The sequence below is a fragment of the Mesocricetus auratus genome, unplaced genomic scaffold, assembly GCF_017639785.1.
Source record: "Mesocricetus auratus isolate SY011 unplaced genomic scaffold, BCM_Maur_2.0 Super-Scaffold_100053, whole genome shotgun sequence".
In the NCBI taxonomy this organism is placed as follows: domain Eukaryota; kingdom Metazoa; phylum Chordata; class Mammalia; order Rodentia; family Cricetidae; genus Mesocricetus; species Mesocricetus auratus.
The window spans coordinates 2,904,041-2,916,150 of record NW_024429230.1 but is presented as its reverse complement, the minus strand read 5'-3'; the positions used below and the strand labels follow the sequence as shown (position 1 = coordinate 2,916,150).

Below are 12,110 nucleotides of genomic sequence, written 5' to 3'. Positions count from 1 at the left end.
TGGAGACACAGGGTCTCTGGGCCCTGCTGGCTGCCAGTCTAGCTGGAAAAAAATGGTAAACTCAGGTTCAAGGCAAGACTTTGTCTCAAGACAACAAACTGGAGACCAACAGGATACCCACCCGCAACCTCTGGCTTCCATACATGTACCTGTACATACACTTGTGCACATACTTACACCCCCACCACACACTTTGTATATTGACCTGGATAGGAGATATGTCGAGATCTATTTATTACTTACTGCAGAGATAAGGGTTGAACCTAGAGCCTTGTGTGTGCTAGGTAAATTCTGAGCCAATAAAACTTAGCCCCGGCTATAGACACTCTCGAAAGTTGAAGGAACATTAATTACCACTGGCCACAAACAGTCATTCATGTAATCTTCAAAAAATGTTTAGTGTGCCCCTCTCAAGTGCTGCAAGGGAAATACAGCTATCTATCGTGAGATGCTGGGCAGCTGGCCGGCTCATGGGTATGCTGTGCTATTGGATGTCAAGTGCCCTGTCAACAGGCGATCCAGAGAGCATGTGAGCCACTAATAAACACAGCTGTAAGATGGTCAGCCTGGCTCCAAATTAGAGCAATGCAACAGAATTAAGATGAAAGAGTTTTCTGTTTTGAAAGGCCTGTCAAAGTAGCCACAGTGGGAGAAAAATAATACCCAGGATTACAGGGAGAGTCGGGGACTGGGCCCTGACACTAAGACGGGAGGGGTGATAGATAAATAATGCCTAAAATAAATCTGGCAATAAACATCAAAGACTTCAACTATTTCTCAAAATTGCTCATAGTATGCTCATTAGACACTCGGAAAGATCTTTACCCCTAGCACTGCCATGCATGCCGTGTGCATGGGGGACTCAGGGTAGGAACATTTCAAGGGATTCAAGGTGGCTGAGAGAAACACAGGCAGATTCTGGGGCGATGAGGCTCTGTATAGAGTGGTGGGAAATAAAGAGGGTCTCAGCATGCTGACTGGGAATACTAATTAGAAGGGTGCGGTGTAGGAACAGAAACGGCACATAGGAGAGAGGGTGTGCGGGTGAGCACTTGTGACAAATATGGGTGTGAAACCACCATAGTCATGAGGGAGCCATGGAGAGCGCAGCTCCCGGAGCCACGACGCTACTGGGATGGGCTGGACCAGGGACAGGTTTATCTGCTGGACAGGGGAGTAATCCAGGCTGCTTCTCTGTGTAAAACACACACAGGCAAAAACTGTGACTCTAAAAGATTACCGTATGTATATTGTGTACGACTGGATAGGCTGAGTGGAGCCAGGGGCAGGGAAACTGGGTGGAGTATGACAACAGTGTGTGGGCTGTCCACCAAGAAACACTCTGCTCTCTGTAAGCACACCAGGGAAAACCAAGGCTGGCTTCATTTCACACAACAGCAACTTCTGACCCAAGGATTGTTTTCATAAGAGACTGCTGATCAAAACACAAGCCAATAAATGATCAGTCTCCATTTACAAGTTATCAGAGCCTGCTATCAATTGCTAATTAAAATTTCAAGATACAAGGAGCTCCGAGAAGGCATTTAAACACAGCCTGAGGACAGTAACAGAGATGTTCTACTTGTTAGTCCAAGTGGGGTCACTCCTGACCTCATGGAGAGGGAACAAGGAGTAACTCATGCATATTCATGATTAAAGGCGAATGTTTATGAAAAGGTCCTGGGTGGATGTGAATATAGACTTGTGACTCAGCTAACTGTCCCCAAACTCAGTTCTCTATCTGTTGATTTATAGTAGTTCTAAGAAGAGCCTTAAAATAACTTCATAAAGAAGTGTCTGTGACTGGCGTTCAAAGAAGATAATTATGAACAGGAAGGGATAATGATATTAGCAGCTAACATTTACCAAGTGCATCCTACTTACATTAAACTAGGGGTATGGATTAATTTATAAACTGGTGAGGCCAATACTTTTTAATGAGCCCTCTTTAGAGAAGAAAATAACTGACCTCAGAAAGAGTAATTTATTTAGGGTAACAAACCCAGTAAGATTGGAAGCCCCCAAAAAAGACTGATATTGTCTAACTTAAGAGATGTTAATAGTAACTACCACTTCAGATCAAGGTTCAACTTTTTTTTTACAGTAGGAACCCCTCTTCCTCTAGGAAATTTTTATGTGACTCTGGGTATATAGATACATATGGTAGACATATAGGTTCAAGATTTTCTGATAAAAAAACATAATTTTCAAACTAATTATTTAAAATGCATATAATTTTTCAACTGTTAAAGACCAAAGGAAATTTGTATACTAATGAGACCAGAGTGGTTTATTTTTACATGAAGACATGATATTGGTTGAACATTTGATTCTGCATGATGTAGGACATCTTTAACATTTTTCAGAGTTGACCCACATTCAGATTTTTATCAATGCCTTCAATGCTAAAAATGCTGCATTATATAAATATGTAGCACAAAATGGCAGAAGTTCACATGCCAAAACTCACTGAACTGTTTTTGGGGAAATTCAGGTGAGAGGTTAAATCACAATTAAAAAAAAAATCAAGCGTTCTAATAGGGAACAACTCAATGGTTGACTAACTTGGTATTTACATGATGAAGAATTACTATGAGAAACTATTAAAATATTTTAGGCAATTTGTATGCTTCTACAAGAGCAAACAAATTGGCATGCACAGTGAAAGCACTAGAATTCATAACCTATGATAGTCTTGACTCTAAGTTATTTCTGACTGGATTTGGGGGGCACTCACTGCACAGTGTAATGGCATGCGCAGTGTCAAATGAGTGTGCATTCAGAACCAGGCTGCCGTGAAGTTGCCGGATGCAACACAGGCGAGCAAGCACTGACAGGGACACATTGGGTTCAGTAGAGGTTTAATTTTGAATTACACTGTTGCCAGTGCACATTCAGAAAGTCTGTGACGAGCTGCAGTGTCCACTATGGGAGGAGTGGGACAGTTGTGATGGAACTGTGAGGAGAACACAGAACTGCTGGGCTGCTCTACTCCCTCTAGAGGGAGGAGAGCAGAGGTAAGGATCCCATGCCCCATCAGCCCTGCTGGGAGACCTCTCCAACCCAGGGTCTTTCTTAGGAGACCAGCTGCCTGGGACTCATTTGCAATGGGAGACTCAGATAGGATCTGCATGCTGAAGATGGTGCCTTGGGCAGTAGCCTGGGTGGAAGGAGAAGAGTGGATTCCGGTGACTGGATTTCCAAGGCAGTTGTCCTGGCATCTTAAAGGCAGAACCTTCAAGATGCACAAATTCCCAAGAGTTCCAATATGAAAGCAGGTTATCCCAGAGATGAGTGACAGCAGAGAGGCTGCCAGCCCAGCCCGGGCCTTGTTTGTGAACTGGGTAGCAGGGGTGCTCTGGTGCTGGTTGGGGTAATGGTTTACACATGGCTTGTTTCCAACAGGCTTACGCGGGTTAGAAACTTGGCCACCAGTGCAATGGTGGTCACATGGTAGAACATATAAGAGCCTATGTGTTGTCAATGCAATTGGCATCAAAATTCCAATCATACTCTTCATAGAACGAGAAAAAAATACAAAAATTCTCATGGAAGAACACCACATGGTTCCTAAGAACAGAGAAACCCTCCTGATGTGAAAACTGAAGGTGTTAAATAAAGAGAAACACACTGTTTTAAACGATGCATTTAAATGACTAATTATTTTCATGTATGCAACAGAGGGTTTGCTTCAAACAACTTAATCTCCTACCTGAACCTACTAAGCATTCCTCCCATATGTCAGAATATAATGTATGCTGCTGGGTGCCCAGACAAGACGGCTTATCACAAAGGAATTTGCATTGTGTGGACCATGTCCTGCTCAGTGTCCACAAGCTGTTATTGAGTACCTCTCTGGTGGCATCTGGATTAGACAAAAGGATGGGTCACACCAACAACACAAAACCCTTGGTCCTGTATGAACAGGGACCATCTCCAAGGCCCCCTACAGTTTTAGGACATCAACACACATTTGAAGGATAGTTGCCACTCCACTGTCTTTCCGTTCTGGTGAGTGCAAACCTCAGCCATCTTCCCCATGAAAGCAGAGCCAACAGTGTTACTGTGAGTCTATGTCCTACTAGGCCTCTCTCACAAAGTAGCCACGTGCTTTAGATTTCTGTAACTGGAAGGCTTTGTATTGACAAGAGAGCTGTATGGGCCAATGTCAGAAACCAGATAAGCTAACTGTTTCACAGCCATTTCCAACTTTCTGGTGTTGACAGAACTTCACGACCACCACCGCCACCGCTGCCACCGCCCCTGCTGCCCCCGCCACCAGCGCAGCCACCACCACTCCACCGCTGCCACCTCCTGCTCTTCCTCCTCATTGTACCCATCCACACCAGCCACTCAGTGTTTCCCACCTGTGCTGTCCAGGGGCCAGCCAAACACAAGGCAATAGGATCACAGACACTAGAAGCCACTGCCCTGATGATGTTCCCAAATATGCAACGCTCATGGTCCAAAGCATATTGGACAAAAGACCAGCAACTCCACACATATTTTTCAAGATGGTATTGAGCTTTACAGAGAAAGGTAGTAATTCTTCGAGATTATCTGGCAACACAATATGAAGAAATGCCTTATTGCTCTGTGCACAAGTAATGTGGTTTGGGCAGAAGTCTAGCATCCTGATGTCCCTGTCAGCAAACATGTGAGCTCAAGGTGCTTCCATGGTGAGCCTCGACTTGGCATTTTCCTAGAAAACTGGAGCCTAATCCCTAGACTTCACATCAGGGGCATATTCAGCAGGTATCTGGTCTAAGGAGGATTTCTCATCTACCACCATCTGCTGAGGGTGGTGACTTTGGTTGGCAATCATATTGGGAAGGGGCTGTGAACACTGTAGCTCTCTGGTGGCTTGTAACATAAATTCCCTCATTCTGTGCACTGCTAAATGGCCTAGAAGAAACTCTCAGTTAAACAATTCTTCCAGAAGGATGGCAGCAGTATAAGAGTTCCCCTGGATGGAATCTACAGAAAAGAACAAAGTCTATGATGAGATGAAAAGTCTATTTTATAGAGAGCCACAAAAGGTAGGATGTCTGGGATGGGAGGAGATAATGGTCAGAGGTAACAAGATTGGCAGGTTGGGGGAGGGATAAAGGACCTAGATCACAAGTGGACCCTTTGCTTCTCCATACCTCCCTGCCATGGCTCACTTGCTACCTAAAAGCAACCTGTCAGTGTTCCCACAATCCTAGCAGTCATCTGTCATAGCACCTATCAAAGAAATAGTTCCATTAAAAGAACTTGTGCTTAGGAGATGGTTCAGTAGATGTGCTTACTAAAAAAGCACAGGGGCATCACTTCCATCCCTGTTAAAAACTGGTCACAGTGGACAGAGAGATGAGTGGGTTCCTGTGCTTAGCTGTCCAGACAGACTGTCCAAAGAGAGATCCTGTCTCAAAAGCAAAACAAATGAGCAAACAAAACACAGGTATGGAGTGTTTGGAAAAAGTACACTCAAGATGGATTTCTAGCCTCCACAAGCATACACACACACACACACACACACACACACACACACACACACACACACAGGCAACATCCTGCCCTTACCCCCCCCCCCACACACACACGGAAAACGGGATTGATTGATGCTCTCAGAATGTAGATTGTCTGTAATTGTGAGGGGAAATCCACAATTGCTACATGAGAATGGTCTTCCCCATTGGTTCCAGACACTTGGAAAGCCAGCTTTATCACAAACATGCTCAGTGGCTCTGGGGATAAATACATCACAGGCTAGCTTCTCTCATGACTCTATAGGTCTAGCTATCTTCTGGATGTGGATGTATCTTCTCTCTGTCGACTTTTGTGGCAAGTTCTGGAAGGGCATAGATCTTTGTTGCATGTTCTCAAATTCCACAGCTCTCTGAGAACACTTAAAAAAGGGAAGATGTGAGTTGTTTTGGCAGGGCCTTTATTGCTTCTTCCTTAAGTCCCCCAGGAAAGACCTAGAACATCTAGTGATAGTTTTGTGTTGGTTCACTCAACAATGACAAGGGAAGAGACAACCCATTGTGGTAGACATAACAGACCATTCTAGGCTTAGTTCATGATTGTACACCTATGAATGCCTTCATGGAAATTAGGAAGTTATATGTGGTCATTGTGTATAAATCAGGACAGTACTGGCCAGCTCCCATACCGTGACCCCAGGTGAGAGACCCACACCTGTTGGTGCCCCACCCCCACCCCACACGGACTGTTTTACCTTCACAGGTGTTAGCAATTTTCCTCTGGGCTCTTAATGTACCCTTCAATAGGGTCATATTTTTGGGATAAAGAATCTTTCATCATTTCAAGTGTCACACAAATGTAAAAGAAAATAGATACTCCAAATCTAATTGACATTTCTAACCCACTCAGCTGTTCTAAATACTACCATTGCTTAGCCAAAGTGGCAGTCATTCACCTCACTACAGCCTGCTCTGATAAGACAGAGAGGAACTTCTGAAGACTGGAAAAATTCCAGAAAATTCTCTCATTTTCATGCACAGCCCAGCCTAACATGGGAAAACTTGCACCTGCCTCAGCTTCCCTGTAGTCCTATACTCTAGAAAAAAAAGTGTTAGCATAAAAAACTGCTGCTATTTCTGTCGCAGACGAATGAAATGAGTAGAATCAATTAAGTATTTTCAGAGGGAGCAAGATATGAGATAAACATATTTTTTCCCCTCTTCAAAGCCAGGTAAAACAAAGAAGCATAAAGGAGAAAGTGTTTAGATACTGAATTCCTTTAGAGTTTGTTTCCTAAAGTCCCTGATCTCAAGGATACCTTCTAAAAATACCTGCTTAGCTATGAAAAACTGCCCCAGGAAGCAAACATCAAGCCCTTTACTTCTCTACTGATTACGGGGCTGCAAAACTGTTTTTGTAGCAAAAGGGAAACTGAGCAGCCTCCAACTGCTGGTCCCCAGTTACCTCCAACGTGATAATTCACATAGGGTGGGTCAGGTTATCTAAAGAATAGATTGGGGGGGGAGGAGGAATCCACATCTTAGATGGTAAAAGTGAGACCTCAGAAGTGAGACTCAGAAGTTAGTCTTCCTCTGATTCCTAAGGAGGAGGCAAGGGTGGAACAGAACTTAAACCCCTTGGCCTCAACAGTGTTGAGGACATCAACCCAACCTTCACTCCTCCTGAGCTAAAGAAGTTGTGTGAAGGCGTCCCATAATGGCCGGGCTCCCTAGAATTTGCTCTGCTACAATTATTACTACTGGGTTTTGCCAGCAAGCCCAGGAGGTAGTCTTTTCATTGTGAGCAAATAGCTTGCCAGAGGCATTTTTTATAAGAACTTACCAAATAACAGCATTAGTTGTCTCCCTGACACAGTTTGCTCAGTAGCAGTGGCATTTAAACAAGTATAGAGCAGAGAGGGACATCTGAGGAGCGGTGTGCGCTTCATGTGTCCTAGAAGCACCTATTTGGGCCATGCTGCACTTGGCAAAATTGCTCTAAAACACTGCCATGAGGGTGTTCAGGCAAGGGAGGGGTCCCCATCATCTTGTCATCCCAGCATGTGCTTCTGAGTCACCCCGGGGAATGGATTCCAAGGAAGAGGTTCCTACCTGGGCCACTGCACCATCAAGGCTCTCAACTTGGACCCTTGGGGGGTTCAGGTGTGTTTAGTACTTGACTTGATGTCAAGAGTCAGTAGTTGTAGCAGGATGTGACTAGACCCAGAGCTAGGCTGGAGAAGTAGCATGGGAAGAGGAGGAGGTGATAAGGAGAAGCAACAGACAAAATAGAAGAAAGCAAGAATTATGGGAAGGTGTAAAGATGAAGGCTGGGGATATGGCTCAACATCAGAGCCCCACCTAGCATGTGTGGAGCTCTAGGTTAAATCCCAGTGAAGGGAAGGGGTGAGAGGTGGGGGAGGAGGAAGGGGGAGGGGAGAGAATAACCATGGTAAAAGACTTGTCTCTCTAGGAGTTTTAATAAGTTTTAATAGGAGTTGGTTCTTGCCCATGCCTTGGACTAACTGGTTAGTAATTAATTCTGTGAATATTTGCAGGGTTACATCTACTATGGCACAGAGTGCAAGGTTCACAGGAAGACGGCATGCTTTCAAGAAACTCACAATCCACACAGGGGATGGAAAGTCTGAGCAACTAATTGGACTATGAAGCAAGAATAAGGGCACAGCCACTGCCCGAGCCAAGATCCTGAACCTTAATAAGCAAGAGCCAGGGGCACCGCAGAAAGCTGCCACACAATCTCCTTCTAATGGAAAGGGCTGCATCTGGGTTCTGCTGTCTGCCTGACTCTTGAAGTTTTACATTATAGAATAGTCTGTAGAGACATTGTCAACAGTAGCAATATCAATGGCAAGTCCACACAGAGCAGTGAGCAGTCTCTTTCCTAAGCGCTTCACATGTATGGACTCTTTAGCCCTTCTCAGAAAGGGATCACTATTGTCCCCAAGGTCTTGAGGCAGATCCAAATCAAGCCCATGATGTTGACTATGGGGTCCTTGGTAGCCTCACTCCACCAGACATTGACAGCATGAAGAACGCAGGCCTGCACTGAGAAGGGACTAAACATAACAAAAGCAAAGCCTGAGGGAAGCATGCTGGAATTTCACTGAAATTCCAGTTTAATCACAGAGCAAAATGTCCAGGTTTGGGGGACACTTTGGATTATCTTACATGACTCAGTAGGAGAAGAAAAGGGCAGACCCCTTCTCCCTTCCCTGAAGGAACTTGGGGTTGAATAATGACTCATTTCCTGAACCCTGAGGAGAAACATAGCCTTGAATTGCAAACCCAGGGCTAATGTGCCTCAGTGTAGAATGGAGAAAGGCAAGCCCCGTGAAATCTTAGTGGTCATACTCAAGTTACGTCCATCCCCTGTCTTGTGAAGAATACTGGACTTACAATGTAGGGAAAATTTCTCATCATGGGCAACAGTAAAGGAAATTTCTCTCCCTCCCTCCCTCCCTCCCTCCCTCCCTCTCCCTCCCTCCCTCCCTCCCTCCCTCCCTCCCTCCCTCTCTCTCTCTCTCTCTCTCTCTCTCTCTCTCTCTGTGTGTGTGTGTGTGTATGACATACTTTGTATAAATGTGGATGAAACCTTTCTGATGCAACTCATTTAATCTCTGAGCTAGAGACAATTATTGTCCATTTTACTGATAATGCTATACAGACGAGGAACTTGCTTAATGCTGTACAACCGTCAAGAAGGAAGAACAAGATTTGAACTCAGGCTGCCTGGCTCTGTGTGTAAATGATCCCACACAGGCAGGAGAAAGAAAGCACATGAAGGCGCTGGTGGCTGCTTACCCAGTAAGCCCGGACACAGACCAAGCTGTCGACAAGTTGCTGAAGCATCTGATTCTAATGGATAAGGTGATCCGGTGTCCCTGGGTCCTTGGGTGTCCCTGGGCCTGGCTCACACACTCATTTGCTGACACCAGAGCCTGGAATAGGTGTGCTTGCCTTCAAGTGTCCCTACTCAAATAATTTAGCATCCTAGTTCTAGGCATCAGAAGTGACCTCAGAAAGACCGCTTCTGTCACCACGGATGAGCTACCAGGGCCTTCTGCATCCCCTTCTGTTTGCACACGTTCATGGTTCTTACTCTGCCACTTCTCTTATGGCCCACATCCCAGAAGCCAAGAGCCTCATGCATGGACCAGCCTCTCTTACAGCTGAATCACCACCGCCTGAAGTGGTACCTGGCGTACAAAGGGTGTCTGGAAATATTTCTGAAGGGACTCCAGGATCCTCGGAATCATAGTGGGATTGAGAGAAGGAAAGAGGAAAGGAAGAATTTCTCCCACTGAGATGCTTCTAAAATAACGTAAAAGACATTCATTTCCATAGTTACTGGGTATCCAGCATAAAGCAAAGTAACTCCACAGTTAGAGGTGCTGGACCCCGTCACAGCAGAGATGGAGCCCCCATCTCTGTAGAGCCCAGCTACCCTCCTTGGGAGAGATGGAGAACAATGGCCTCTCCCAACGAGGGAGAAGCCAAAGGGAACTTGTGGGAGAATGAAACAGGGAGAGAAGTTTCCTGTTATTGCATAACAAGCCACTCAGGTGTTGGGAAAGTTGCAACATGCGACAAGAACGCAGTTCCGTTTGGCCTGCAACAAAGAACAAACGGGGCTCTTACACAACTGATGCCCAAACTGGTAAAAACAAAACAAAACAAAAAAGCCGAAAACCCTCATACTTGAATAACATGCATCACATATGACAATTCACATTGAAAAAAACAACAAAACACAAAACCCTGTATTAATGGGTGGGTCATGATTAATATAAAACAGACTTAAATTGAGTTTGATATACATATACCAAATCCATGATTGATTATCATGACAAATGGGGATGTGTCCTTGGGAGGAAGCCCAAAATCCCAGGAGTGAAGAAGGCCCCAGATGACCACTTTGCCCAACAGCCTCTGGGGAACGACTGAGCTATTCAGGAGAGGAATAGCCTCTGACCTTGAGCGTGACCATCCTCTGGTGGAAACAGGAATGCCAGCATACTTCAGCAGGACCACAAGAACAATAGCTCCTTTCTGATGTTCTCATGAGCCATTCAGGGTGAGAAATAGGGTGCAGGACAGGTAATAAAACTCAGTTTCTTCCTTCTGAAGCTTGGCATACTGGACAGACTGATAAATAACAATAATGACATTAACCATAATAATTTGTTACAAACCCTTCTATTTGCAAGGAGTCTTTGTAGACATTTTCTAGGATGCTTCCTTGTTTGTAGCTTCTTCCATACGCTTTTCTGCCCAAAGAGGTCAGCTTCTGCAGCAGGCCAATCTATGCTGCCCTGCCATTTAGGTGCCAGGAGCCCCGGTGCTATTGAAGCTTGTCATCTTGCCTATTAGCTTGATGTCTTTATTCACAGACCATCTGTACCACCAAGAGATACAGAGGCAGCTAATGTCAATATGAACAAATGCCTTCTCTTTTACAAGAAATGTCAAACACAGGACAGGCTAAGAATGACCCTAGGAATGCCAACAGATGTTCACTACAAGCCTCTCAAAAATCAATCCTTTCTACAGGGACTAATTAAGATGAAATAAGGAGCAAAAAGTAAAGAAATTTGTGTCATGTTATCGGGAACTTCATCTCCACTTTCCAAGCTCATTATGGGCAGATTGGCCTGTGCCCTTTGAAAAATGCTAAAAGAAGGGATGGGGTGACCAGGGTACCACAGGGACCTTCAGTCGCCTCAAGTTCCAAACTGAAAAGAGAAAATCATTGTTTCTTAAAAAAATAAATATACTTATATAACCTGATATATATGTATATATTTTTTTTTCTGAATGGTTTCCTTAAATAACAACACACAGAACAATTTCATTTTCAGAAAGTCTCCAAACATATAAAATAACAGGATAGGAAAGATACAATGTTTTTCAAACTGAAGAAAATTAGAGGGTTTGCTGCTTACATTCAAGAGGCCAGGGTATGGTCACCTCCTGCAAGGTGAGAAAAAATGTCACTGTTAGAGGTTTGTCTTAGGTTTCCACCCATGAGAGAGGGCAGAATCGTGTAAATAGAGTTTGTACTTTCTAAATTTTAATTATAGTCTCTCTTTACCTTTGAGAAGCATCTGTCCTCCAGAGCACGGCTCATTCTTTATTGAACTGCTATCACATACCACAACCAAACACGCTGGTTATCAGACTTCTGAGTACATGTTGGCTAATACTATGGTGTTCAACCTTTTCATGATTTCCCTTGAGGTGAGGTGTAAATGTGTGGTCATTACTCCATTCTTCTCATTGCTCAAAAAAAAAATCACAGAAGAAGGCAGAGTGACTCAGTCTGTATTCGTGTGACTGTGTATCTCCCATTTGTCACCATGTTTTTTCTTACACAGAAATATCTGAACCTTAACAGAGGGTCATGGGAAGACCCCAAATTAATTTTGAGCTTGTAAACAGAAAAGCCTAGAGACATCTACATAGCCCATGGGCCCATCCTAGAGCCACCGCCATTGGAACAGTAGAGGAAGGGGGTCAATACCTTGGAAAAGATGGGGTACTGATATACTATGGAATGATGAATTTTAGGTTCCTCAACCTCTGTAGTCACATAAGAAAGTCACAGGGACTTTATAATCC

At 44.3% G+C, this 12,110-nt stretch overlaps 1 protein-coding gene across 3 annotated transcripts in view; it reads right to left on the bottom strand.

Moving 5' to 3' along the window:
• Positions 1–12,110, bottom strand: part of Lrmda (leucine rich melanocyte differentiation associated) — a 990,353-nt gene that overhangs the window by 339,627 nt on the left and 638,616 nt on the right. The window contains exon 6 of one of the 3 annotated variants that reach the window (XM_021234948.2): positions 11,400–11,462. The exons of the other annotated variants lie outside the window; for them this stretch is intronic. Coding sequence (XP_021090607.1) covers positions 11,415–11,462 — 48 coding nt within the window. The 3' untranslated portion in view covers positions 11,400–11,414. Of the gene's footprint in view, positions 1–11,399; positions 11,463–12,110 lie in introns of those variants that run through there. 3 annotated transcript variants of the gene reach the window in all.